The sequence below is a fragment of the Lissotriton vulgaris genome, chromosome 2_1 (assembly GCF_964263255.1).
Source record: "Lissotriton vulgaris chromosome 2_1, aLisVul1.2, whole genome shotgun sequence".
NCBI classification, from domain to species: Eukaryota; Metazoa; Chordata; class Amphibia; order Caudata; family Salamandridae; genus Lissotriton; species Lissotriton vulgaris.
The window spans coordinates 320,649,221-320,677,121 of NC_141687.1; the positions used below are offsets into that span (position 1 = coordinate 320,649,221).

General features: G+C 47.6%; 1 protein-coding gene across 1 annotated transcript in view; it reads right to left on the minus strand.

Moving 5' to 3' along the window:
* The window catches only part of ITGAE (integrin subunit alpha E), a 771,961-nt gene that overhangs the window by 55,340 nt on the left and 688,720 nt on the right, over positions 1-27,901 (minus strand). Inside the window, exons 26-29 of the mRNA XM_086955032.1 lie at positions 25,798-25,870; positions 25,608-25,715; positions 22,434-22,499; positions 4,393-4,494 (exon numbers count right to left, since the gene is read on the minus strand). Of these exons, the coding sequence (XP_086811158.1) occupies positions 4,393-4,494; positions 22,434-22,499; positions 25,608-25,715; positions 25,798-25,870 (349 nt within the window). The remainder of the gene's footprint in view (positions 1-4,392; positions 4,495-22,433; positions 22,500-25,607; positions 25,716-25,797; positions 25,871-27,901) is intronic.

The following is a 27,901-nucleotide window of genomic DNA, read 5'->3' on the forward strand; positions in this document are numbered from 1 at the left end:
CCGATGTAGCAACTGCGACGTAAGGCCCTTTCTGATCAACCGGAACTGATACCACTCCCTCTCCTTGTCTTAGGCTGTCCTAGTAATTACTGTCGTCAGTCCCCTGATCGACGTAATAATCGTCTACATTATACTGCGCAGATCGTCCTTGCGATGATCCACGTTGATCAAAACAATTATTATTATTAGATGAGTTGTCTGAGCGATCGTTCTGAGCACCACGACCCCTACCACGTGATGCCTGCTGCGAACCACCACGACCCCCTCTAGAGGAGTTACCACTATTACGTTCATTTAAAACAGGGCAATTGAATTTAATGTGTCCCTCCTGTCTACAATAAGCACATTGATTGTATCCTAACGACGATCTTTGGGAGGAGGAATCATTACGCGGCTGCGATCGATTCGATTGCGGCTGCGATCTATTCTGCTGGGGTGCATTCTGATTTGAACGCGGAGGATATGCTTGTTGAAGCAACACTTTAGTATTTAGCTCTTTCGTCTTTTTATCAGCACGGTCATTCTCTTCTTTCTCTCTATTCTCATAATATTGTGCCGTAGCCAATATCTGAGCAGAGGTAGAAACGGCCCATGCACTTTCCGAATTCTTTAATTTATTGCTCAAATCGGGCAATAAGTTCGAAACAAATTTATCCACAAACAATCGCTGACCACCCTCGGTACCCATATCCTGTCCACTATGGTCAATGAATGCTTCCTCGAACCTCGTAAAGAAGTCGGAAACACTCTCGTCTTTCTTTTGTTTGCAAGCTGACAGTTTGTCCCAATTTACCCTCATAGCTGGCATAAGAGTTTTCATTAATGTAATTATTCGCTGGGGAAGAGCAGTAATCAGCTGGTCGGGTTTAGCACCCCCAACTTGTCCGGCATCTGCCGCTACAATGGCATTCCAATCACCACCCAATTCATTCTGATGATCCTCCTGCCGAATCTTAGCCCATACCGGTTGCGGTACGACATTACCGAACAACATATCGATATCGGAAAGATTCATTACCGTAGCATCTACGAGCTGCGATAATTCCTTGTAATACCCTGTAGGATTTTTGCGCGGATCAGGCAGAGATTGCTTCACCTGTAACACTTCCGAGCGTTTCCATGGGAGATGTATCCATACTCTCTGGAAATGTCCCACTGTCGTCGGAGGTTGAGCATTAGGATTAGGTGGTATCCAAACCGGTGGAACTTCTCGCATGGGGTATTGGCCAGACTCATCTGGTTGTTTCTCAATATCCTCGACAAACAATGCATGAGGTATTGGAGCGGGGCGAAGAGATAGCAACCGCTCAATAGCACGTCGAACATTAGTATCCACTATCAGCCCATTTGCGAACTGAAGCTGAAGCTCAGACAGAGCGGTGAGCACCTCGTCAGGCGCATCAGCCGATATCTGATCGCGAAGGAACTTACACATTTCATTAAACACGTATCTTTGGGTAGGTATATTAAATTGACAAAACGTTTCGAGAACAACACGGGGTGGATTTCTAAGAGGGTTTACCATCCAACCCATCGCCATATTATATAGCGCAACACGTTCTCTGTTTCCAGGAAGCTGACTACGTCTCTGAGGACCATCGGAGTTAGCGGACCCATGAACAGGCCCAAGCGAATGAAAGAAACTAGCAGCAAGGGGAGAGTTACGACTACGAGTAGAAGGGGAAAGATACGACACAGGACTAACAAGAGAAGGAGTAGAAACAGTAGCGACAGCAGGAGTTAACAAAACAGGAGCAGCAGCGGGAGCAGGAGTATGTGGAAGTGGAGGAGCAGTAGGGATAGAAACAGGCAAAGGAGCAGGAACAGTCGGAAGAGCGGGTGCAGGCTGAGGAACAGGCTGAGGAACAGGTACGGCAGGAACCACAGGAGCTGCAGCTGCGGTACCCTGTACGTACGGAGGTGGCGACTTCATAAGATAAGACATTAAAGGATCCTCAACTGGCTCTTCCTTCTTGTCCGACTCCGTAGGCAGAGCGGGATAACATTTATCTACGGTCATACGCTGTAGTCTGTCAAACACTTCCTTATCCTTAACCTCCTTATCATGTTGGAACTGCTCTGCTTTCTTCACTATGGTAGCAACATTATCTCGCTGATTTCGTTTATTCTGTCTGATTTCTTTCTGTCGGGCTTCTTTGCGCCACAACCGAAAGGCATCAAACATGGCCGGCCTTGACTTTCTTTCGAACAATTTAATCTCTAGATTATCTAAAATCGGCGCCTCGAAGCTACCATGAGGTGGCCAACGAAGGTCGCCGTCCTTCTTCGTATATGTAATCCAGTAATCATTAAAGGTAATCGGACCTAGTCCATGTTTGCTATATAGTTCATAAGTGGGAGTTCCAACCGGAGGTATCGGACACGAGTCCTCCAGTCGGGAATCCGTACCACAAAGTCTGAAACAACTAAACAAAGTACTACGACCAGGCATCTTGCACACTAGCCGAGTTTCACAAACTTCAGGGTTACGGGATTTACCAAGTCCCAGCAAAGAACAAAACCCTCGGTTTTTGGCGGCTGCAGTCGTCAAACAACACAACAACAAAACGCTAGCAAAGTGTCACCGACAAAAACACTCACACAGCGTTAACAACAAAAACACTCGCTAAAGTGTCAACAACCAAGAACTATGGGAGCGACCCACAAATACTTAACTCAAAGATCAATGGCGTCACCAGGAAGGCCCGTCTATCGTCTCGCTATACCAAGGTCTACGCCAAGCGCCAAAACAGGTCTACAGTCAGGGCAGCAGTCCGTCGCAGCCGTCAGGAGGCGGGAATCTTCGCGGGAAAAGTCTTCGGGCCACTTATTTCGACAACAGGATCGATGAAGCGGAGTGCACCTTCCCTCGGAGATTTCACACGAAGTTCCTCACGATCGTCGGGCTTGGACCGGTACCACTGATGCAGCCCCACGTTGGGCGCCAACTGAAGGACTGGGTTCTTTAAGACCCAGCGGTGCCAGGGCACAACACCTGAAACCTTCGTGGGTAACCTGCTCCGGCGTACGAATCACAGAGACACGGGACACTTCCTTCGGCGTCAAAGATTCAAGGTTTATTTACTGCAGGGAATACAGAAGTCACGACAAGCAACACACGTGCAACTTGGGGAGACTGCTTCAAATTGGTTCTGTGGATCGCTCCTTTTATACAGTTTTTACCCATAAGACAACATGGTACACAAAAGTTTACAACCCGGTTCCCACCATTATTCCCCAGAGGGGTCGCTTTGGTCGCTTTCAAACACATGAGGTCCGGATCATAATTGCGGAAACATTTGGTGGTTCCCAACTGTAGAAACCCATCTTCCCAACATTAGTGCATTCCAATCGGTAGTAAAACAGATCGAAATAGGAACAAAGACAGGTGCAGAGGAAGACGGAGACAGTGGGGAGATCGGAAAGGGTGTAAAAGGGGAGGTATCGGGAAATACGAGATACAGGCATCAAAGGGACGTGCCTAATGAGATGCACGGCTGAGACAATAAGTCCGTGCGGCAAGATGAGCCTCGAGCGGCGCCATCTGCCTTACAGTAACATCCCCCTCGTCATAAAGACATTTACAAAGGACATGTGTCTTCCGCAAATATGTTGGGAGTCCCAGGGTCGCGAAGCGGACATCGTCCGTTCGCTGGCTACTTGAGGGCAAGAGACAAAATGGATGCCGTATCTAAGATGGAACCCGTGGGTACAGATAGAAATACCCACGTAACAGACGAACAGTTTAGGTTAGCGCAGCGAAACTGCGCACACTTACTAAACTCGTCATTTGCGGTTCATAGATATCAGACTCGACCATATTTGTGCGAGTCGACAGCACCACTTACAATTGTCACGGAACCTCACATAGAAGTTGTAAAACGTCATTTTTTTCTTTTTTTGATTGTTTATGTGCAGAAACAGTCACCTTCCTGCACATAAACAATCAATGGCAATTTGCAGTTTCTTTGTGCCATGCATGCCACCCTTGTAAATAGGGGGCAGCGTCAAAATCAATGGATGTTGCAGTGGAACACCTACCACGATACCCTTTGCCCTCCCCTTTCACGCTAAGTACAGCGTGAAAGGGGGCCTTATTTACAGGGCAGTGTTAAGCCACGCTAAGTGGCTTAACGTTGCCTTGTAAATGAGGTGAAGCCCCTATCACCACTACAACGTCACTAAAAGTGACACCATGGTGGCGATAGAGGCTTGTAAATATGCCCCCTTGAAACTTCTGAAACCTACATTATTTTGACGAATTGCAGCGTTATTCTGAATTTACAGGTAAGGGTAAAAGAAATGCCAAAGAGTCAGGTGGAGGGAACAGCTATGATTATACATTGGTGCATAATATCAGATATATTATAAAACTAGATGTCCACACTTTACCTGCTGAAGAGCCTCTAAATCCATCTCTGCAAACAAGATAATGTCTTCCTTGCTGGTCACGATGGCGCACTTCACGGCTTGACAGGTACCTGTGTTGCAGGGCTGGAATTAAAACACTGGACAGATTACCAACTGACCTGCAGACACGGCACGCGCCACTCAAACTGCATTTATCTGTCTCGTCGGAGATCAGTTCTATAGAGGCAGCTAACCTAAGGCTAAGTGTCGGTATGGAAATGTCCTCTTGTGGGGATATAAGTTCCTTACACCATTTGTAAGTATGAGGGTCTTTCCCAAATAACTGGCTCACATATTCCAGTACTGTTAGTACTAACTTAAATGTCAAAAATGAATGCGAAAACCCAATGGGAATAACAATAGTAGGACTTTCCCAAAATTCCCCCTACCTGTTCCCTTACCTCGGACCACCCTTGTTCCACCTCCTGAACCCAATGTTATGGGTTGTAACATAATATCTGCCATAATAGCAGATTGTCTGCAGTAGTAAGGCCGGCCTGAAGTACATACAAATGATGCAGAGTTTGATTGTTTGAACAAACTTTCAAACGTCAGTTGCATATACATCCCTTATAAAATGCCAAGGCAAGTCCAGACAGTGCCAGCTTTTTTTAGGGAGAAAACTACATTTATTGAAGATGGCTTCCTTGATTTCCCATAGAGGCACTTTCTCAGCCAAAGATTCAAGAAAAATATATAGCATGCAATATACTGTGCATCTTGGCAGACAGTGGAATAGCATTATATATTTTTGTGATCCTCGTCCTCTAGATCACTGTTATCTCATAACACCAAGGGTCTGATTCCAAGTGCCCTTGTAATTTGCGATCCCTGTGCATGCAGATGTTTGTTCACATTCAGGGCCAGATTTACTAATTTCTCACGCAGCGCAGTGCAACAGCCGCAAATTTTGTGCGAGGAGAGAGCAGGAGAGAGCAAAATGTATTGAAATATGGCACTCTCCTCCCCTTTCCCTAGTGCCGGCGCCACAGAGACACCTTTGCGCCATCATGCAAGGGTGTCTCTGTGAGTCAAGCATAGGTTTTTTACTGGAAGGATATCCTACCAGTACTAAATACTATGTTTAGACTAATTTTAAACGTTTCCCACTTTGTATGTGCGCTGTGCAGTGCAGTACACATGCGAAGTCACAAATTGAAGGCAAAAAAAGCTTTACTCATTGATAGCGCCTGGTTGAAGGGTGCGTTATTTTCTGACGCTAAACCATGCCTAATTTCTTTAGTGAATTGGGTTTAGCATCAGAAACTTTGGGTGGTTGCATGGGAACGCCCATGCTCCACCCATGATACACCCCTTGGCGCTAAGTAATACAAAGCAAAGCATATGCAGATTAGTCTTACTTTAAGGTTAAAATCAGACAAATTGATTTTGCACCGATTTGAGTCCCTTTTGTGACGCAAACACAGTGTAAAATCTTAGTAAATCTGCCCCCAGAGTTAAATGTCAGGATGGCAAACCTCCCAAAATGTAATAGAGGAACAAGGTCTGGTATTTACAAACACATGCAGATTTCGGTGAAGTTAGCATCAAAATCCGCATGTTATTCCCCATTAAAGGGAAAATGCTTGGAATCAGTGTTATTTATTGCACCTGAAAAATGTCAAACCCAGGACATCACAGTTTATCGGAAACGCTAAATACCACCTGTTCCATCAAAGCACTTATAAGGTGGTTCTAAATTTAACTATTCAGCAGTGTACCCAAAGAGTAAACCCAAAGTCATCTAAGTTGAAAATCTGTACCCGAGGAGGCCTAGCACCACATTTATTTAGCCTCCCAACAATTCGTGCAATAAATCGCTTTCCTCGTTCTTTCATAGTTTGATTTGCCACATCAAGTATATTTTTGCAAGGTCTTCTTCAATTGGAGCAGAACGAAGCAGCCAATCCCGGAAGCTTCCCATGTGCCACAACTACTCCCATACTGCAAACAAACGCTCCTGTTATTCGTCTGTTGAAATTATCTAATACCAATTTAGTGAGAATTTGAAATTGTCAAAAACTTCCATCAATGCCATTGAATTTAAAGCAGTGCGCCATTCTGTGGGCGAGCTCCCGTTCAGAGTTCAGCACGTTGCTGGGGAGCAGGACCCTGCACACACCATAAACATCGAGCTAGCCCTCCTATGGGTTTTAGGAAAGATGCAAAAATAGCTCAGCATGGCACAGCAGCTTTCGACAGAAGCAGCAACTTTCATATTTATCTGCCCCGTAGTCTCTACGGGCCATATTATCAAGAACAGGCAATCAAATGATCGCCTCTTTATCTTCAGGAAACTGCCGCTAAAGCGGCGATAATGGGCTTGATAATATGTCCTTGTGAATTCCCATAGCAGCCTAGGTACTGGTGTTAACCTAGGCTGCTATGGGAATTGATAAGGGCGTATTATCAAGCACATTATCGCCGCTTTAGCAGCAGTTTCCTGCCGATAAAGCGGCGATAATTTTATCGCCTGTTCTTGATAATATGGCCCTACCTTTTATTTTTTATTTTCTTGACACACTGCTTCCTTTTGGAGTTTATCTAGTATTTCTTCACTTTATGGTATTTTGTACGCAGAAGGATGTACTATTAACAAAGATTAATATACATTTTGCGTGATGGTGAGCATATGTCCTTGTGCTTTCCAGAGACCGTAAAGTCATACACAGTCTGTGCCTGCTTCAGCTCACATTCTCTGCCTGCTTCTGCTCACCAGCTTTAAAAGTGCTCCAGCCACAACCCACTCCCCTTTCTTGCCCCCTCCCACCAAACTGCGTTCCTGTACTTCCTTAAATCACCACTGACAAGCATGCTTTGGTGTCAGAACAGGTCGCAGTTTATTAAAAATCACATGTTTATACATTTCCAATGTTCAAGGTCATAACCTCTTCTTGTTTAGTATCTGTGCTAAACATTTACATTTACTGGTCTTTGCCCTTGTTTTGCTCGTTGTATGAACCCAGCCTCCTCAATTTCCCGGGAGGGGAGGGGAGGGACCCTCTGTCTGGGCCTTCGATTTATGGGTCTAAGCCTCAACTTGCTACTGACTTGGAGGGTGTTCGTCTGGACCTACCTGGGCTGCATGTGGCGTTCCGCTCGCCCTGTACCCTTTCAAGGGCCCTCCCTGCTTCGCAAGGACATTACTTGAGCATCTACTCTCTTTCCTGAGGCTGAGGCCCTGCATCTTTCTCCCTTGGTACCCCTGCCTACCCAAGGCCGCCAAGTCATTTCCTCCCAGGTGGACCACCATCACGTCCTGTGAAATCTGACAAATTCGATGTACATAGACAGCATTCATTTCACTTCTTCTCCCACTCCTCTCCCTGTGGGCACCATGGATACTGTAAATTATTGACCGTATCACCCTGCCAGTAAGAACCCGTACCCCTATGCATGTGTACAGTCATTCTAGGCACCATGGCCTTTTTACCCATTAGACTCCCCAGCTTCCCTCCTGCGCGTAACTTGCACCCCCTCTCTCATGTATAGGCCATGAAACCCGCTCCCTTTGCGCGACCCTGATGTGAAAGGTAACCCTCCTGCTTGACCCAGGCCTTCTCCATTCCCCTCTCGAAGAAGCATCCTTCGCCTCAGCTGACGCGGCCCCCCCCCAATTGTATCTGACTGCCCCTGTTCTCTCATGTACAGGTCATAAGATCTCTCTCTCTCTCTCTCTCTCTCTCTGCGCGACTCTAGCCCTGCACGCACCCTGATCCCCCCCCCCCTCCTTCTCCTCATATGAGCAGGCCATAAACCCTCTTCTTTCGCAAAGCCTTGTCCTTGAGAGTCACGGCCGCGCCTGACCAGCACCTCCTTCCCTTCCATGAATGCCCCTCTATTGACGAGCCCTCCCTCCACGCTCGATTGTCCACGCAGACATGAATACCACTCCTTTGATGACCCCTACCCCCGAGTCCGGCTGACCACACATGTCCGAGGCCATCGCCTAAGCCAGGAGATACCATTTACTGCCCTTATTGTATGCCTAGCCACCCCACCCCCTGGGCCATGATCAGGCGCACACATCCTACGACACACTCAGCTGCATGATTGCCCTCCCCTCTTATCAGCAGGTCAAGGGTCCCCATTGTGAATGTATGTGGAATAGGATCATCACGAGGATTATAGGAATGTTTCCCTTTTGCGACACATTGACCCGATTGTATCATCAAACGCTCTGCAAATGTATAAAAGCCGGAGTCTCATGCTCACTTGTTAGAGCACCTCCCGAAAGACACTGTGTTTCGTGTCCGAAATGACATGCTCTCCTCATGAGTAATAAACTCTGTTCTTGATTCCTGCTCCCAGCGCCCGTCTCTTTATTTGATAATTATTCAGAATGGGAACTGAGAGGCGGTTTGCGCCAGCAGCCTGGGCATCGTTAGGATTATGGGCTCACTTTCCACAATTGGCGCCCAACGTGGGGCCCATCAGTGACATAGGGTTCGGTAAGAGAGATCCAGACAAAAAAGTGAACGTCTAAAATGATCGGGGTATGCCTGCCTTGAGAGGGCCCTAGCCCGGCTGCCGATCGACAGAACTTCACCAATTCTGAACGGACCTCTCTTGAGTGACCTATTGTCCTGACTGGAAACCCACAGGAATGCTACATGGAGTAAGAGAACGATCGGGCGCTGGAGGAAGGAGTCGAAAACTGTCCGTATGGTCCGGTCCGGGTAAGATTAAGTAGGGTGTTTTTACACCTGATTGGTAGGGTGGCCCTGTCCACCTGATTGATTGATTGTTTGTATTGAAATCGGTATTTGTATACTGATATTGTATTGGTTGGTATTGGTTCATTTAGCTTTGAGGGCTACTTGACATATTGGTTCTCTTGTGAGAACGAGACATTCTCTGTTTACAAACAGCGGCGAATAGGAACGTCGTCCCTCTTTGCAGATAGAGAAGGGTAGGTAATGCAGACTTTTGTCCCCGTTGTAATCCGTCATGCCTACTTTTCCCCCCACTGATTGTTTGAAATCGATTAATAATCGATTGTTGCTCTTTGAGATCTTCCCTGTCCACAAACAGAGATGAATAGGAATATTCTGTTCCCTTTATGGATAGCGAAGGGCAGGTAATGCAGACATTTGTCCCCGTTGTAATCCGTCATGCCTGTTTTTCTCCCCACTGATTGGTTGGTTGCCTGGACATTGTTGTTCCAGGAATTGTTTCGTTTGAGGTATTTTCTATTTGCAAACAACGTAAAATAGAAACACTCTGTCTAGTCTTTGCAAGTAGAAAAGGGTAGGTTATGCCCCTTTGTGAATTCGTCAGTCCTACCCACTCCCCACTGGTTGGTTATTGTGGGGTAGCTCGCATGGTCCGCCCAGGAGACTACTCTTATGGAGGACATATGCTCTCTACTCATGGGCCATTTAGTAGAAATAGACCGACTGGTCCGTCCAGGAGGCTACCCTAGTAAGTGGAAGTACATCGCTCGGTCTGTCCAGGATGATACCCTAATGAAGGAATATATGTTCCCCTTTTGATCGATAATCTCGTTCCACCCCGGACCATTTATTGGAGGGGACTCGTCTAGGTCCGTCCAGATGTACCCCCCCTAGTGAAAAGGACACATAAAAATATGAAGTGATCACCGTTCCCTACTAACAGAAAGCTTTAGCTCGAAACACGCTAAGGAAGAGAAAGAAAAATAAAAAGAAATCAGGCTAAGTCAGTAACCCCCTGATGAGCTTTTGACTTCACCAAAAATAAGAAACATTAGAAGTAGTTCGTAATAAGAAATGTAAAATGGCGAAAAGATTCGATATCAGAACATAGCCACGAGGTAGCTAGGCTTCACTGCCTGTTCCTGTTCCCAACATGTCTGCCTCATTGCCCACCACGCCCAAATAACGGTCACATGAAATAGAAACAACTCAATAGGTACCTACCCCCATTCCGGAAGCTCCCGAAGTGCAACAGGCCCGCGGTTACGCCCATCCGGAAGGCGAGGCCTGGAGGCACGAGGGACTCGCCTGCCCACGGTCAGAAGGAGACGATGTTGGGCAGGCGGTCCAAAAAGGATGACAAGGACCTCTCCGTCTTCTCCCTTCTGCCGCCCTGCAGGCCGCGGGGAGAGAGGGGGCTGTCTTGCCTCGGCCGCCGACCACCCCTCTCTCTCACCCGATCCGGCTCCTGTTGAGGGCCGGAGCCAAGGCGAAACGACAGCGAATCAAGTAGTCCCGCCACATTTCAAATTCGCCGCATGCCATCGCCTGCTGGTCCAGAGCCGAAGCCAAGGCAAGAACGGCGGCAAATCAGATAGTCCCGCCACATGCCAAATTCACCGCCCGCCGCCGCTTGCATAGTGACAGGCAGTCCCGCCACATTTCGGGCTCCCTGGAGAATCAGGTAGTCCCGCCACATGTCAAAAAGGGAGGGGGGGGGCTGTCTTGCCTCAGCCGCCGACCACCCCCCCCCCCCATCATCAATGGCTGGCATGGCCGGTGTCGAAAACTATGGAGCCGGGGAACGGCGCAGGGTCGCTGGAAGGGGGAGATGCCGCGAACGGCCCTCCCCCACCTCCCTCCAGGTGGAGGCTTCCAGCGACACCCCAACGCTCTTTGCTTAAGGGTCAACATCAAAAAGAGGTCCTCTGCCCAGGACGGGCACACGCTCCATATCGCCTCTCCTCGACCTTGAAGATTCTATAAGAGCCGGGGGGCCCCCGACCCCCTGCATGGGTGCCCCCGTCCCCTTCGCCGGGAACCACGACAGCGGTGCTGCTCCTGCCGGCACCAGACTTGGATCGGAAATGGCTAAGATACCGCCACGGCACAGGCTTGTTCAGTTCCGGAGGAACACCAGAATGACCCGGTAGGAAAATTGTTGCCGCCCTTCCCACTCTTTGACTCATGGTCCATATTGTTAGACTGTTAACCACATTGCACGAGACTTTCTGAACTGCCAATGGAAAGTTCTGGGCCAACCTTGCGAGACTAGAGACACTCTGACTATGCTAGAACTCGCCTGACCCCACCCAAAATGGCGCCGACGCAAAATGTGACGTTTTTAATGAACTTTGTTGCACCCTGATCGCGCAACCTTTTTGCACCGAGATATATATAACGTTTGGATAATGAAAGTAAATATGAAGGGTATTGAGTATGTGCTTAAACAATGAATTGACTTAAGGGTGGGTACTGTTTATGAGTTGGGAAATGAATTGGTATAAATGAATGATCATTGGACGATGTATTTATGAACGTATTTAAGATGAATTACTGACATGCATCATGCTTGCTCTGTAGGAAAGTTTAATATGATTTTATTGCACTGCCGCACTTTATACAATGAACTGCCACTAGCTTCGTTCTTCCCATGCACAGTTCCAATCTGCTCCGTGGCTAGCCCACCGGGTTGTAGGCCTGTATTTATGTGTCAACCCTCTTTTATTAAAGGTATTTTGGAAACGAAAGCATCATTGTAGCGGATTGCATTAATGAGTTTTGAATGAATTACTACTATGAGCAACGAGAAAGTATGATGAAGGTTAAAGGTTAAAAAGGACCCGATATTTAGCAGCCACACTATGTGTGACAGGCAGCCGGAAAGGTGCTTTAGAAGCCCTGAAACGACACCACAGAAATGCCACCTGGCCGCCACCCTTGTACCCGATCAAAAGAGGTTACGACCAAGTAGCTCATGTCGCACAGATCGTCAACGATTATCTGTCTGACCTCTCTGGTCAAATCTGGGCTTAAACGCCGAGATGGTAAAAAAAGGCGGTACGTGAAGATGGGTCGAGTATGTGGTAAGTAAAAGCATTTTCGGGCTACTACATGCTGATGTACTTTGAATGCTGCCACCCCCACCCCTTCTTTTCCCTCCCTTCTGCAGGTCACGTCGGAACGTCGGCTGAAGTGTGGAAGAGCGACGGTCAGACCACCGACGAAAAAGGAAAAGAGGGAATATGTGTGAAGTCGTTATAACGATAGGTTCTTAAAAGAAAAGACGTAGACTTAACATGACTGTTCTTCCTTAGGACATAGCGACTGAGAGAATGGACTGACATAGAGACTGGACAGGTACTGAGTGACAAAAATAAAATTGACTAAGAAAAAAACGCGTTAGATGAAATGACTGGACGTTTTGACTAGGTAGGGAAAGGACAAAAAGAAAATTGTACGTATAAGGGTTGCCACGGCGCCACCCGTCTAGGAAGTTAGAAATGTCGCCGATGTTCAAAATGCACTACTCCCTTTCTCACACTCTTGCAGATATAGCCAAGCTGTCCGACTGTTTTCCCGATCAATACTTGCCGTTGCCTCAGCCTGGAGAACTTCCCACCACAGGAGGGAACAGAAAAATGGTTTAAGATCCAACCATGGGTAACTAGCATGACCAGGTTAATTTCCGATCAGTCAACGGAGGTGTGAGTATTGGTAATTGGGAACGCTCACAGGCGTGACAAACGAGAAGAAAAAGGGGGGAAAGGCAGAAAGAGCTAAGCACGTAGATAAATAGGATAGTAAAGATATGTAGGATATATATATAAAAAGCAGATGTTGTGGACTAACAATTGTCTCCCGTCTTGTTGTGAATGTCTTGTCTATGTGTAATACATGTGCCGTCTTCCCTGTCTGAGTCTGTGTGTATGTAACGTACGAATTTGTGTCTCCCCTCTGTCTGTATCTATAGGTCACCTGACCTTTGCTGTTCCGTGTTGTGAACGCACTAAATGACCTATTTTCGTACACGTCTCTCTCTCCACCCTTCTTTCTCTCTCTCTCCTTACATGTCATACGTGTACCGAATGGCTCGTTTAGACTGCGGACGACTCTCACTCTCTTTGAGAGCCTCCCTATTTTCTGTCCATCTTTTTGGTAAAATTGTGCCCCACCGGCACCACCCCGATTTGATACGTATTTGAACACGAAGGTGTTCAGCGAAATTGACCAAAACTAAAATGACTGTATCTTGCCATGTTACTGCCTCTCCTTTCTGCAAAAATGAATGAACTTGAATTGGCTAAGAAGGAAAGGACAGGTAAGACGACTAAAAGTCCCCCAAATCAGGCCATTTCTAGGGGAACTGTATGTCAATGGCATCCTATGTCTGTTCTTCAGAGACGAACGCCAACGTCTAGATTGACACCCAATACCCCGATTGCCCCACCCCTTTGCACCCAAGCGCAAGCGCCTGAAGCATCCCCGCCCCACTTTTTGATAGAACCGCTTCCGTTGTCCCAGGTGTAAACATAATGACCATGGGTAGCTGCTGACCCTTGAGGAAATGTTGTTTTGCCCGATTCTCGACGATAGCATCCCCGCCCTGTCTGAAAATGTTAGCCAAGTCCTGAAGGGAAATGCTCTGTAATATTGAATGCAATGTAACGCACAGTTGATGGAAATGTCATTTATCCTCGCATAAGTTATAAATAGGACAATGAATATACCTGCCATAAACCCAGTAGGAATGCTGACACATGCACTGCTTGGTAATAGACCTCTGACTGTGACCAATGACCATAAGAACTCAAATGCGAAGAATTGAGGGAGGAATTCACATGCGTAGATATCTTCTTCTGCCATTTTTCTAAAACACTGTCTTGTACTCATTCAAAGATGCACGATCACCGAAGGAGATGGGTCGGATGTGACGTACAGCCTGGCTACAGATCTTGGGACACGTGTGACCTCGACCGAAGGTGGAGCTGCAGAGCAACAAGATACGGACGAGACAGCACTTTCGACGTGGAAAATGAAACATGACGGGCTGCCCTGAAGCCCTCCGTCTGCTAACCCACGTGTGCCTGGAGTCTCCGTCCCCCTTCTTTGGGCCCGATTGATGGGCCTGCCTGCTTGTTATCCTTTGCTCCCTTGGTCCCTTTTGTGTGTCCCAGGAACTCTGACCCAACTCCGCTTACTCTTTCTCCCATTGACTGTTTGAACGACATCCACCCGCCTTCCCACGTGACTTTTTGCCAAAGGAAAGAACTGCAATTTTATGGGAAGAGGGTGTTGCCATAGAACTCTAGGTGCCGAGCATAAGGCACCGCCAAATGGACTGTTTAGGGAACAGGACTGTGGTCTAACAGCAGAGGACTGACCGCACCCTGCAACGCGTGAGGATGGAACCGAGCTGGACCCGTAGCTCCATCGCCGGTGCTCAACAGCGCCAACGACAACCACTGGGATTAGAGCCTACCAGTGATGGCTCGCTGATAAAAAGACACTGTGACGAAGAAATACTGTACATTGAACTAAATTCCGCTCTCAACTGCCTGGTCAAAACTGTTCATTGGTCACATTTTTTAAGTCAGAAAGCCTTGTGCCATGTGATGCGTTTAACTGTTAGGAACATATCGAAAATGTAATTTCGTATGTACTGCATTCTTCCCTTCACCTTAACTGTCTATGATTGTACGCCACATGTTAGTATCGACAAAGTGCTAATTCGTCATCGATGCTTGCCTGCCCGTAATGTCATCAGCTGTAAAAATGATTGCTGCTATGTAAAAAGGGGCGACTGTGAAATCTGACAAATTCGATGTACATAGACAGCATTCATTTCACTTCTTCTCCCACTCCTCTCCCTGTGGGCACCATGGATACTGTAAATTATTGACCGTATCACCCTGCCAGTAAGAACCCGTACCCCTATGCATGTGTACAGTCATTCTAGGCACCATGGCCTTTTTACCCATTAGACTCCCCAGCTTCCCTCCTGCGCGTAACTTGCACCCCCTCTCTCATGTATAGGCCATGAAACCCGCTCCCTTTGCGCGACCCTGATGTGAAAGGTAACCCTCCTGCTTGACCCAGGCCTTCTCCATTCCCCTCTCGAAGAAGCATCCTTCGCCTCAGCTGACGCGGCCCCCCCCCCAATTGTATCTGACTGCCCCTGTTCTCTCATGTACAGGTCATAAGATCTCTCTCTCTCTCTCTCTCTCTCTCTCTCTCTGCGCGACTCTAGCCCTGCACGCACCCTGATCCCCCCCCCCCCTCCTTCTCCTCATAGGAGCAGGCCATAAACCCTCTTCTTTCGCAAAGCCTTGTCCTTGAGAGTCACGGCCGCGCCTGACCAGCACCTCCTTCCCTTCCATGAATGCCCCTCTATTGACGAGCCCTCCCTCCACGCTCGATTGTCCACGCAGACATGAATACCACTCCTTTGATGACCCCTACCCCCGAGTCCGGCTGACCACACATGTCCGAGGCCATCGCCTAAGCCAGGAGATACCATTTACTGCCCTTATTGTATGCCTAGCCACCCCACCCCCTGGGCCATGATCAGGCGCACACATCCTACGACACACTCAGCTGCATGATTGCCCTCCCCTCTTATCAGCAGGTCAAGGGTCCCCATTGTGAATGTATGTGGAATAGGATCATCACGAGGATTATAGGAATGTTTCCCTTTTGCGACACATTGACCCGATTGTATCATCAAACGCTCTGCAAATGTATAAAAGCCGGAGTCTCATGCTCACTTGTTAGAGCACCTCCCGAAAGACACTGTGTTTCGTGTCCGAAATGACATGCTCTCCTCATGAGTAATAAACTCTGTTCTTGATTCCTGCTCCCAGCGCCCGTCTCTTTATTTGATAATTATTCAGAATGGGAACTGAGAGGCGGTTTGCGCCAGCAGCCTGGGCATCGTTAGGATTATGGGCTCACTTTCCACAGTCCGGTCTGCCACCTTGACTTGAAGCTTCCCGCACCGCGGGTACAGTTGAGCCCATTTAATTCTCGAGCGCCCCAAACAGATTATTTGGGTGTTCCGCAGCCGTATCCCACTGAATTTGCGTCTGTCCGTTGCCCACAGTTGGGCCTATGTCACGTAGGAATTCCCTATGATCCATAACTTCTTGCGCAAATTGTTCAGACCTAAATGGGTGTGGGGGGAGAAATCAGACTCAGTACAGTGCGGGGCGTACGTAACGCTTGAACGGGCTAGATGCCCAGCACCCTATTCCCTCGATCTGCTCACCATCCAAACCCAGTCCTGCCGCCGTGGTGCTCACCCCTATCCTGAAAGAGTGGGAACCAAACTCTTTTGCTGGGAGGCCCATCGCATCCAGAGTCATTCGCATCACTGCTATGAACTGGAAGCGGCTAAGGAATGACCCATCTCAAGGCTTGAAAAGCAGCCCATCGCTGTCTTCTCCAGGACCCAAGTATTCTTGTAGCAAGCAGACTGGGCAGCAAGCTGCGTCATTAATGCAGTGTATTCTAGTCCATCCTCCCCTTCCTGCCTGGTCCGTCTTGGACGGTCGCAGCAGTATGTCAAGGCTTCCACTGCCTACCTCTATGTGCCCTCTGTGGATGCTTGCTGACCCTGGGTCAGTTACTGATGCGGCTACCAGTTGGCTGACCCTTTAGGCCCCAAAGAATTCTAGTGCGAATGCTGCACTAAAGAGCTTTGTTTCAGGCCTTGAGGTGCATAACCCTGCCAGGGCCCCCAACATCCCCTGCAACACGCTAAAATGGATGGGGCACCTTGCGCCTTTCTTTGCCTGTTGTAACCTGCCTCAACCTCTCATTGCCATTTTGCATTGGAAAGACCTAGTTGGGTCTTCCTTTGCATCCATCTTCGAGTAGTAGGCCACCGCATTTAAGTGCACCCGGGCCCAGGTTTTTATTTTGCCTGACGTGAAAGCCCACTCAATGAACCTTAGGACTTCTTTTCGTGTAACCCTCCGGCCCCCTTCTATTCCTGCCCAGGCCATGAATGTCTCCCAACACGTACGGTAACATTTGCTGTTCTTGGGGGCCAGTGCATTGTTCAGAAGAGTCTTCAACAAAGGTCCACCCATGCCCACGCTTCTGCTGGCACTGGGGTCCTCACTCTGTCTGGGGCAAGCTCTCGGAATTTCGCCCACTGAAAACGAGAAATGCCATCCGCCATTTAGTTGTCAATCCCTGGGATGTGTCTTGCCCTATGCGCCATGTTGCCCCTTTGCTGGCAGCTGACTAGTTTCCGTAGGAGAGATGCCACCGCCGGGCATTTTGCTGACCCTGTGTTAACTGTCTGCACCACTTCGGGGTTGTCAGACCATAGCATTATCCGCCTGTTCGCTAGCTGCTGTGGCCAAATGTGGAAAGCCAACACTATTGGGAGCAACTCCAATAGGGATATGTTCTTGGTCAGCCCGGCCCTCACATGCCGCTGGCCAGGGCCCGCCGCCCATGCGTTCTCAAGCATTGCTCCAAAACCGAAACCCCCGGCCGAGTCCGTGTAGAGCTCTAGCTCATCTGCCTGCACCCACGGGTCTCGCCATATTGGGGTGCCATTGAATTCTGTCCCGAAATTCTCCTATTGCTCCAAGTACTCCCTCACTCCTTGCATGGTGCGGACCCTGTGGTGCTTTTGTGTCATGCCTCTGGTCAACCATGCCAGTCGTCTTGCAAAGGTGTGCCGTGCGGGGATCACCCGCATGGCAAAATGCAATTTTCCTAGCAGCTGCTGTATTTCACCCAGCGTTGCTTTCTTCTGCCTCCTCAGCCTTCCTATGGTGTCCCGCAATTTGGCTACTTTTTCTAGTGTCAAACTGCACGTTCCGGCTATGGAGTCCAGTTCTATTACTAAGAGGGACAGTTTTGTGGTTGGGCCCTCTGTTTTATCCTGTTCTAATGGGATGCTTAGCTCTTGGGCCAGAGTTATGAAATTGTTTAGAAGGTTGGCGCACTCACCTGTGCCTGCTCTCCCAATTAAGAGGAAACCATCTAGGTAGTGGACCCGTCCCCCTTTTGGAGTGAGCGCCCCCAGATCCAACTCCAGAAAGCTATGAAGGCATCGATGTGCATGCATGATATCGAGCACTCCATTGGTAAGCATTTGTCATAGTAGTATTGACCTTCTAGCTTGAAACCCAATAGGTGGAAGCTGTCTGGGTGGACCGGCAATAACCTGAATGCTGATTCTATGTCTGATTTTGCCATTAGGGCGAACTTCCCTCCCTGCCTGATGAGATCTACTGCATAGTCCACTGATGCATAGTCTACTGTGCATGTCCCTTGCTCTAACCAGTCATTGATGGACTCTCCCTCACGGTGTGACACGTGATGGATCAGCCAGTACTTTCCCGGCTCCTTTTTGGGCGCCATGCCGAGCGGTGATACCACCATATCTTTCATTGGGGGAAAGTGAACGGGCCAGCCACCCTCCCCAGCTGTACTTCTTTCTCCACTTTCTGTTTTGCCACCTCAGGATTGTCTGTCACTGATTTCAGATTCAGGCTCTCCCAGGCGCCCCTGGGTCTGTTGTAAGGGATTGGGAAGCCTTGTGTGAAGCCTTTGGCTAGCAGCTGTCTGTCTGTCTTCTTATGATAGTCTTTTACCAAGTGTAATAGTCTGCCTTCCTTTATGGGTGTCGGTAGCGTCTGTCCCCCGCCCCTCGCAACGTTACCCCCAATTAGCAGGGGCTCTGCCTTATTTCTTTGCACCTGTCTTATCCTTGGTGGCCCCTGCCCCTGCGGCCCGTCTACGGTGTATGCTGGGATGGTATCCCCTGCATGACCCACACAAGTGTTTGAATCTGCATGACGCCGCCCATTTGCACTCGTCTTTATCAAATTTCCAACACGGCTTACTTGCTTTACTACTGGCCTGGCTCTTCCCCTTGAAGTCTTGCCCCTCAATCTGCCTCTACTCCCGTAGGGACGAAAATTACTCTCTTTTGTGCTGACCCCTTCCCTGGCCACTACCATGTGTTTCGTGAAACCTTCCATGTCCTGACAGCCCCAACCCAAGATTGGCCATACCTGCATCTTCGCCCTAAAACCCTTGTCGTATTTTAGACATGCCTCGCCCTGGTACTGCTGCTGCGCCTTGTATACTTTTTGCTTGTATAAGATCAGTGCTGCAGAGCTCTGTGGGAATTTTTTGATGAATACGCATGCTAGTGTTCTGAATGCTTTTAGCCAATCCTCTATTGATATTTGTACCCTGGGTTTATAGGTGGCCCTCTTATCATCGTCCTTCTTGTCCTGTGATGTTAGGTCTAGGCCTGCCTGGCGCACTTCCAACAGTGAAAAGATGTCTATGAACTCCTTTCTCTATATCCACTCCTTCCCTGTTAGTGGGATGAGGTTGGCCAGCCCTAGCAGCTTTGTGGTTGACAGGGGGTCGCTTGGGGAAGGGCGGAAGTACTTGCTGGCTGGCTTACCGTTAGTGTCTGGCCCCTTGGCCGTCTTGCTCGCATTTGAATTGTCCTAGCCCCTGCGGCACCTGGTTTGCTGCCCCTGACTCCTTGTTTGTCGCCTTTTTTGCGTGGCTTCCCTTGTCTGCCCCTTGCTCAGGCATCGGGCCACCTCCTTGCCCCCCTGCGTCCCACGGGGTGTTCCCCGGGAAAGGAGCTCCTACCCCTGGCTATTGCCACCAGGGTATCCATGCTGTAGGATGGGCTGCCCCGCAGTCTAGGCCTCGCCCTGGAACTCCTGCCACTCTTGCCCTAGCCCTGTTTGCCACGGGGATGCATAGGCCATGATCCTTGCATTGCTACGTTGATCACCCCTAGCTGAGTGCCCATATTTACGTTTTGCCCTTGGCTGTTCTCTGCCCTTTGCCCGCTCCCACGCTTGCTTGTCGCACCATGCTTACCATTTTCTTTGCCGCCCCTGCTTTCTAATCTCCTTTGTCCCTCCTGAGGGGCCACCGTGCTGGCTACAGACCCCTCATTGTCACTGCTCCCATCCATCTCCGAATTAGACTCCTGCTCCGGTGACGCAGCCCTCCTGATCCTGGTCTTGGTTCTCTACCCCTTTGTCTGCTCCCTACCTGGCCTTCGCAGGGACCGCCATTTTGGCTGTAAGCCCTTTGCCCCTGGCCTTCGCTGGGAATACCCGCCTTGGCCTCTTCCCCTTTCCTTGGGCCCCATCCTTGATTTGCTGGTTCACCCAGCTCTGATCCTTCAGGGCAACCAGAGACCTGGCCTAATCCAACGTGGCTTGCAAATCATCGTCCAGTTCAGGCCCTGAATCAACCCCACGCCTCTTCTGGCCTTTTTTCTTCGTCTCCGGTTGCACTGGGTTCTCCCTGAAGTGAGCTGGGGGCTGTGTTTTTCTCCCTGTTGCTCCAGCCTGCCAGCCATCCCAGCCCACCTCCTGTGTTGTACTCTGTTTTGTTGCTAGTTTGGTGCTTTGCTGCTCAGATAACTTGTTACTGCTGAGCCCCAGGTGCTCTGCTGTTTGGGTCCAATCCCTTGTCTTGTGTGCCAAATAAAACCGAAAACCGAGCACAATAGCCCTAGAATGCTTAAAATCACCCAGGTGCTCTGTTGTTTGGTTCCAGACGTTGGCCTTGTGTGACAAATTAAACCAAAATCAAGCAAATCGTCTCATAGTGCTTGCGATCACCAAAATACACACCAAAAGGTTCCACGCGCTGCTTTCCTCTTTGTTATTCCTCCCGACTTTTCAATCCAGTGGATATCGTACCCCTTGCGCTGTTCGCGCCTTTTTTCTCCTTCCGGGCGGCCACCCGGGAACCTATTGCTCAGCTGAGAGCCACGACCAATTCCCCACAGCTGTCCGCAGTCTTCCGCCGCTCGTGTGCTCACAGCCGCTCCTTACGCTGCCCAGGGTCTTGGACGCTCCTCTAGGCTGCCTGACCGTGCGATGTCAATTACCTCGGGCTCCTGTGCCTTTAAGACCTCGCCTTCCTCTGCCCCCCATGACACCCCTGCTACAGCAGTACTCTCTCGGCCTGGCTCAGCTGCTGGTTGTTCTTCTCCTTCCTCCCACAAAAAGGGCGCAAAAAGCGGTTGGCAGCGCGTCACTCGTGTTGTCCTCTGCCTGCTCTTCCGCCTTGTGCTGCTCTGAATGCCTTGATGAATGAGTGCAGTCCCAGCTCTGGCTTAGTAGTCCTCAGCAGTCCTCCAGCTCAGTAGACTAGTCCTCAGCAGTCCTCTAACGTGGCAGTCCAAGCTCCTAGTATGTTGTGGCACGATTATTCTTCCATTCTCTCTGCTGCGATGGGGGGGGGGGGGGTATATGTGCCTTACCTGGGTCCTACTGGCCCCTTTTAACTCCTCCCTTGCCTACTCGCCCCCTGATTGGGGTGGGCTTGCTTCTACTTTGGGGACCAATCCTGGCTCCCTCGGCTTTATGTAATGAGTGTGGTTCAGGGCAGGCTTCCCGCCCCCGGTGTCCCACCCTGGCCCCCATCGGGTCCAGCTTCGCTTCCCGGTCCAGGGTTGCAAGGTCTTGAAACCTGGGTGCACCACAGTAGCCCTTTTCACCACCTAGCTAAGGACACAAACTTACAGGCATATGCATCAAAGTAAATACCGGGAGCAGATGGGCAAATTCTCAGAATCTGCCCCTTTGCTCCCGGTATTTTTGCATTTGGGATGCATCATCCCAAATGCAAAAATCGCAATTTAAGGAATCTCTAAATTGAGATTCCTTAAATTGCGATTGCATTTAAGGAATCCCAAATTGAGATTCCTTAAATGCAATGCATGAAAGTCAAAAAAATAGCGAATTCGCTAATAGGGGGAGCAAATTACCATGAAGTTGGACTTCATGATAATTTGCAAAAACTTTGAAAAAAGCACTTATGTGCATTTTTCAAAGTTTCATGCTGCGCACACACATGCTCTTAGGGCATGTGTGTGTGCAACATATGTGCATAGATCAATTTCAGGGGTGCAACAGGGTGTCATTTTGACACCCTTGCACCCTTGAAATTGCATGAGCAATTTGCGAGTACCTACTGGTACTCACAAATTGCTCATGCAATCTCCAATACATTCCTATGGGCCCGTAGGCCCATAGGAATGAATGGGACAGCATTCCTTAATTGCGACTAGCCATTTGCGAGTAGCAATTAAGGAATGTTTAGGAATCGCTATTTTAACATAGGCTTTTGCTATTCCTAAATAGCGATTCCTTAAAAATCGCTATTTAGGAATAGCAAAAGGCTACGTTGATGCATCTGCCAGTTAGTTTCTAATTATACTGTGTATTAGTTTACGCTGTAAACAAGGTGTCTTATGTATTTCTTGTGCATGAATGCCATCCTTAGTGTAAGATTTGTGCATTAAAATTATGTGTACATTGTTCTTACCAATGAATCAATACTTTTGTCTGAACGGGAAATACTTGCATCGGTAATGTTGCACTGCGTAGAATTCTGAAAAATGAAATCAAAAAGAGCATTCTGAGCGGCCTGGGTAACAATAAACATCCCCAAAACATCTTGTAATGGGATTACAAAAAGGTCCTGCAGAAAAGGGATTATTGATAATAATAATAATATAACATTACATAAAAGTTTTCTTTTCTACTTTAGCAGACATTTGTTGATTTTGATAGAGATCTCTAGACACTGTCCTCATGAGAATGATAATTATATCATGTATCTACATTCCTGGTTCCCCCTACAAGAACCAGGAATCACATAGGTGATGACATTATTGGTTTGAAGAGACAAGATCCAGGACAACATATAACAATAATGTCTTCATTTTTCAATGTACTGTGCTGATTTGACGTTACATTTTTTGTTGGAATTCGCAATAGAAATCTGACAAGTAAAGACAGCATAAAATTAGGGGGAAATTTACAAAGGTGACGCAAACGCAGCATAATGTGTGTTACAATTACATTTTTAATGCAAACCTTGATTTGTGTTGGAACATTGCATAAAGTAAATCAAAGTAGTGCTATGGGCTACTTTGCTCTACTTTGCTTCAAGAGACCTGGGTGGTACATGAGCTGTCAAATAAAACCACCAATAGTTATTAATGCAAACCGCTATCTACTAATATTTGTAGATCGGGATTTGTGCCCAAATATTACGCCTCCTTAATGACAAAGGATAGTCTTTGTACTGGAAGGGTATCCATCCAGTACAAAAACTATGCTGGACAGAACACATACACCCTTGTCCAATAGAGCAATGGTGTGGGCATTAGTAAATGGCAGCCTAAAGAGCCACAACCCCTGGGGAGATAAAAATAGCACTATGTCTTAGTAGATATGGCACTGCTTTTCTCTGTCCCTCATACACAATGCAACACTGCACCTTTGGTTGATAATGGTTTGCGTTGCACCAAAAGTTAGTAAATTTGACTGTGTGGCCAAGCTGCACAAGGTTTCCCATTTGCATTTTTCATATAGCGAGTCCACAGGAATCGCTGTTTAAGAAATGCAAAAGGATATGTAGTAAATTTGCGATTCCCTAATAGCGATTCCTACAAAGTAGGAATCGTTATTAGGGACCTACAAATAGGAAATGCCATTGCATTCTGGCCTATGAGCAAAATAGGAAATGCATTTCCTAAATTGAGGCTTCCTAATAGAAAATTGCAATTTAAGAAATGCAAAGCCAAGGGTGCTTCTGGGTTTAAGGTCCCCCTGGAGGCACCCCAAATTTTCTAGCACACAAATGCCGTAGAGGCATGGTTACCATCGACTTCAAGTCAATGGTAATAGCATTGCCTAAATGTCGTATTCGCATTTAGAAAATGCTACATACTTGTGGTATAGGAATCGCAAATAGGTCATCCCTATTTGTGATTTCTAAATCACTGTCACAGTTTGAGAATTCAACTGAGTGGAAATCGCAAATTGCGAGTGGTTTTGGCACTTTGTATATCTAAAATGACCATTTAGCATTTCTTAACGTGCTGAAATAGCGATTCGGCCCTTTAACCCCTTCGCTGCTGATGACGAACTCAGCTCGTCATCAGCCACGGTGGTCGTGTGCGGATGACGAGCTGAGCTCGTCATCTAACGCGGCTTTTCGAAAAACGCCGCACAGCGGAAAAATAACCGCCACAGCGATGTGGTTAAGAAACTATTTTGGCTCGTCAAGAAATGCTAAATGGCTTCGTACACGTGGGCCTGTATGTTTATGTAGACATCTTAAAAACTAGATTGACCAACATTAGTAAGTTACCTTGTTTAACTGTTATGGTTGTATGAAATAAGATGAACAAAATAGTTGTGTAATACATATTCCTTTCCTGAAAACATATTATTGATTGCTATTTTGCTTAGCAAGATAATCACCGCCACCAAGATGCTTTCTCTATAACCACAGTTGATCATTGAGAATTGCATGAATGCTGTACAATTTTACTAAACATTGGCCCCCAAGGAACCCCATCCCCTTTGTGAATGTTTTTTATAGCATTTTGTAAGAGAAGGCGGTGGTCTCACATACCACTGCTTACTCTTAAAAAATGAAAAGATAACTTTTCCTTTTACTTTTTGTAAAGTATCTTGTTGTCCTTTAAGGGAAATGGTCTGCTTTACAAAAAACAAGACTCCTTTACTTAAAAGCGATCACGGACATGGTAATATTAATGAGGTAGAGCGATTTGCGAATAACCCTGGGCGTAGTACTACGCTACGCTCACGGACCGTGCATAGTGTGCACTACTACACACTACGCGAATTGCACGTAGCACAGTGCAAAAATGCGTAGCGGGCATTTTTTGCTTGCTTGCGTTCCTCAACGTCAAGTTGGTGACTGCGAACTAGCAAAATCAACATCCCCGCTATACTTTTTCCTCTTTCGCAATCAGCAACATCAAGTTGCCATTCGTGAGGGTGGAAAATAAACCTTCCGGTGAGATTCTCAACACGGGAGGTCAGGTTTCTCATTGCGAGTGATCGGGTATGCTCACGACCGCTCACGATGAGAAACTACCAGTCCGCATTGACAAAGCTGCCGCTCCAGTACAAATCTACTCGAGCGGCAGAAAACGACCGCTTGCACTGTGCAAGATGCCTTTTGCAATGATTGCACAGTGCGGACAAGCATCCGGCACTGTGCAATCAGTGCGAACTGCATTTTCCCTTAAGCACTACGCAGTTCGTGTAGCTACACGTAGCGTGTGTAGTGCGCAGTGCACTTCGCGTAGCTACGCGTAGCGCTACTATGCAAACTACACCCAGGGTTATTGCGAACCCCTAGGAATCGCTATCTGAAACTCACTGAGTTTCATACATTGGAAATTGCGATTACCTAATTGCAATTCTCAGGAATTCGCAAATAGGTATTCACAATTTACAAGTTTGATATATGTAGGCCACTACCATTAGCAAAAAGTAGAAGGGCCTCCATATTGGCTACTGATGCCAACTCTTGAGTGACATATCTTAAAGCCCAATTCCATTGGTGTTCTATTTATCATGATAGTAAACCCTACTCCCAGCAGTACCTAACCAGGGGATGTTGCAATGTATTAGCCAACATCGTGTTTCGGCAACAGAGAATGGAAATCTGTACCTGGGTAGACTGCACCTTCTTTAGTACTGTGACTTTGATGCCTTTTATCATAACAGGAATCCAAAGTGTTAATTCCAATTGAGCGCCGTACTGGTTCTCTCCATTTATCTACAATAGAAAACAAGCTTATGAGGACAGACCCACCTTCACATAAGAGACCAGGAAGACCATATGCTTTGAGGGCACCTACGTTAAACTCGTATTGGATCTCTCTGCTCTTGTTCAACGCTTGGCTGATGTTCACCTCAATGACTGGCCTTGGCCTGCAGACAGGAGCACAAAACATGCTTAACCTAAAATTCTCTCATTCTACTTAATACAGTTTCTTAGACTTTGTGACAGAAACATCACCTAATAAAACAGCACAGTAGGATACAAAAATCAATCAACCTATATATTTAGCAAATAATAGTATACAAGTTTGAACGGTAAACAACATTTGCAGCATTGGGGTGTGGTAAGAGGGGAATAAAAGAGTACAGGAAGTTTGTAAATGAAAAAACTTGCCATGGTATTAAAACAGTCCAATTGATAACAGTGTGAATTAGGTAAATGCATGACATGCAGCAGGCCCTACTTGTATGTCAAACAAAAGTCAGCGACATTCAATTTATAAAAGTCATAAATGAAGTGTGTGGTGTGCACTCCGTACCTAGTCCTGCGCTCCTGCTCTCCTAAAGAAATGGATCAAGTATCTCCAGCACTTCCATTTGTAAATTGCTTCTGTAAATCATTAGGTAAAGCTATGCCTGTGGGACATTGTATTTTCGGGTACACCTTGGTGACATTTCATTGAGGTGGGAAAGGATCTCAAGGTCCCTTCAGTGGTGTAGCAAGGGTGGCAAGAGTACATTACACCTAAATGCAAGCAAGGAAATTGAGCCCCCTCGCACCTGGTCTGGGAGCAAAAAACAGCAATTAACTGCCTCCTCAAGCCCATTGGGCTTTGGTGCCACAGCACCTGCTGCACTATTGACAGGCACCCCTGTGGGTCTCCTGCCCACAGGTTATGAGTATTGTTCATGCTGCCGTATATGAGTGGGGGTTTGGTGGTCTAATTTCACAGCAGGTTAAAAAGGAGGGTAAGGCGAGAGTGGCAGCAGTGGGTAGAAAGGAGGCATAAACCCTAAGGAATATCTCCATCTCCATCTGGTCTTGTAGTTTGTAAGTTATCTTTTCATATGAAGGGATCTCAAACAGTTCAGTCATCCATTGATTGTACGTTGAAGGTCGCTAATGTCTAAGTATGCACATGTGCTGTGGTTAATTTAACTGACAACCATCTCTTCTGGTGTCAAAAGCTTCCAGGAATCTCATCAGATTCTTGTAGCATTGCAAAGCTGGCTGATGGCTTGAGAATGATCTCATCATTGCTGTGCAATGTACTCCATGTTTTTGTTCAGTGTGCATCTAATTCGGAACAAGACCTCAGGATACGTAGTAGGTTGCAGGCAGTTTGAGGCACTTTCAACAAAAGTAGTTGTTGATAAGGCCAGGCTGGTGTCCAGTGCCAGTTTTGGTTTATTTTGAAAGAACAACATTTTAGGCTTGCACCTTGTTATGTTATGTTAAGCTAGTTTGTATAGCGCATGGCTACCCCAGCAACGGGGCGTCCCAGCGCTTGCAGACATGCCAGATGACAAAACATCCACAGCCAGTGAGAGGGTCTTAGATGGAAGAAAATAGCCAGGTTTTAATTTGTTTTCGAAAGAGCATGTGGTTGGTGGTGGCCCATGCTCTTAGGGGAATCGAATTCCTGAGTTTTGGGGCCAGATACATAAATGAGCGGCCTCCGGCTCTACTCCTCCGGATATTGATGGTGCGAGCAAGGAAAAGGTCCGCCGAGCGGAGAGCACGCGTAGGGGCATAAAAGGAACAGAGTCCTTGCAGGGTTTGGGGGCCGACGCAGTACAGGATTTTGTGAAATAGGCAGAGAGTCTTGAATTGAATACGTTGTTTTACAGGCAGCCAGTGCAGGCAACGAAGGATCGGGATGTGTGGCAGTGTTTGGGAAGTGCGAACAGGATGTGGGCGGCGGCGTTCCGAGCTCTTTGTAGCCTATTTGTCACTGTCAAGTTGGAGCCAAGCATAAGAGCATTGCAATAGTCTAGATGGGATAAGACCAGGGCCTGGACTATGATCTGACGGGTGAGAGGCTCAAAGAAGCCAAGGATGGGCTTAAGGGAGCATAGGCAGCCATAGCAAGTGCCTGCCACTCTCTTTGCATGGGACTCTAGGGCAAGTGAGTTGTCCAAAATCACACCCAAGTTTTTGACTTCCTTCTTAGGAATGGG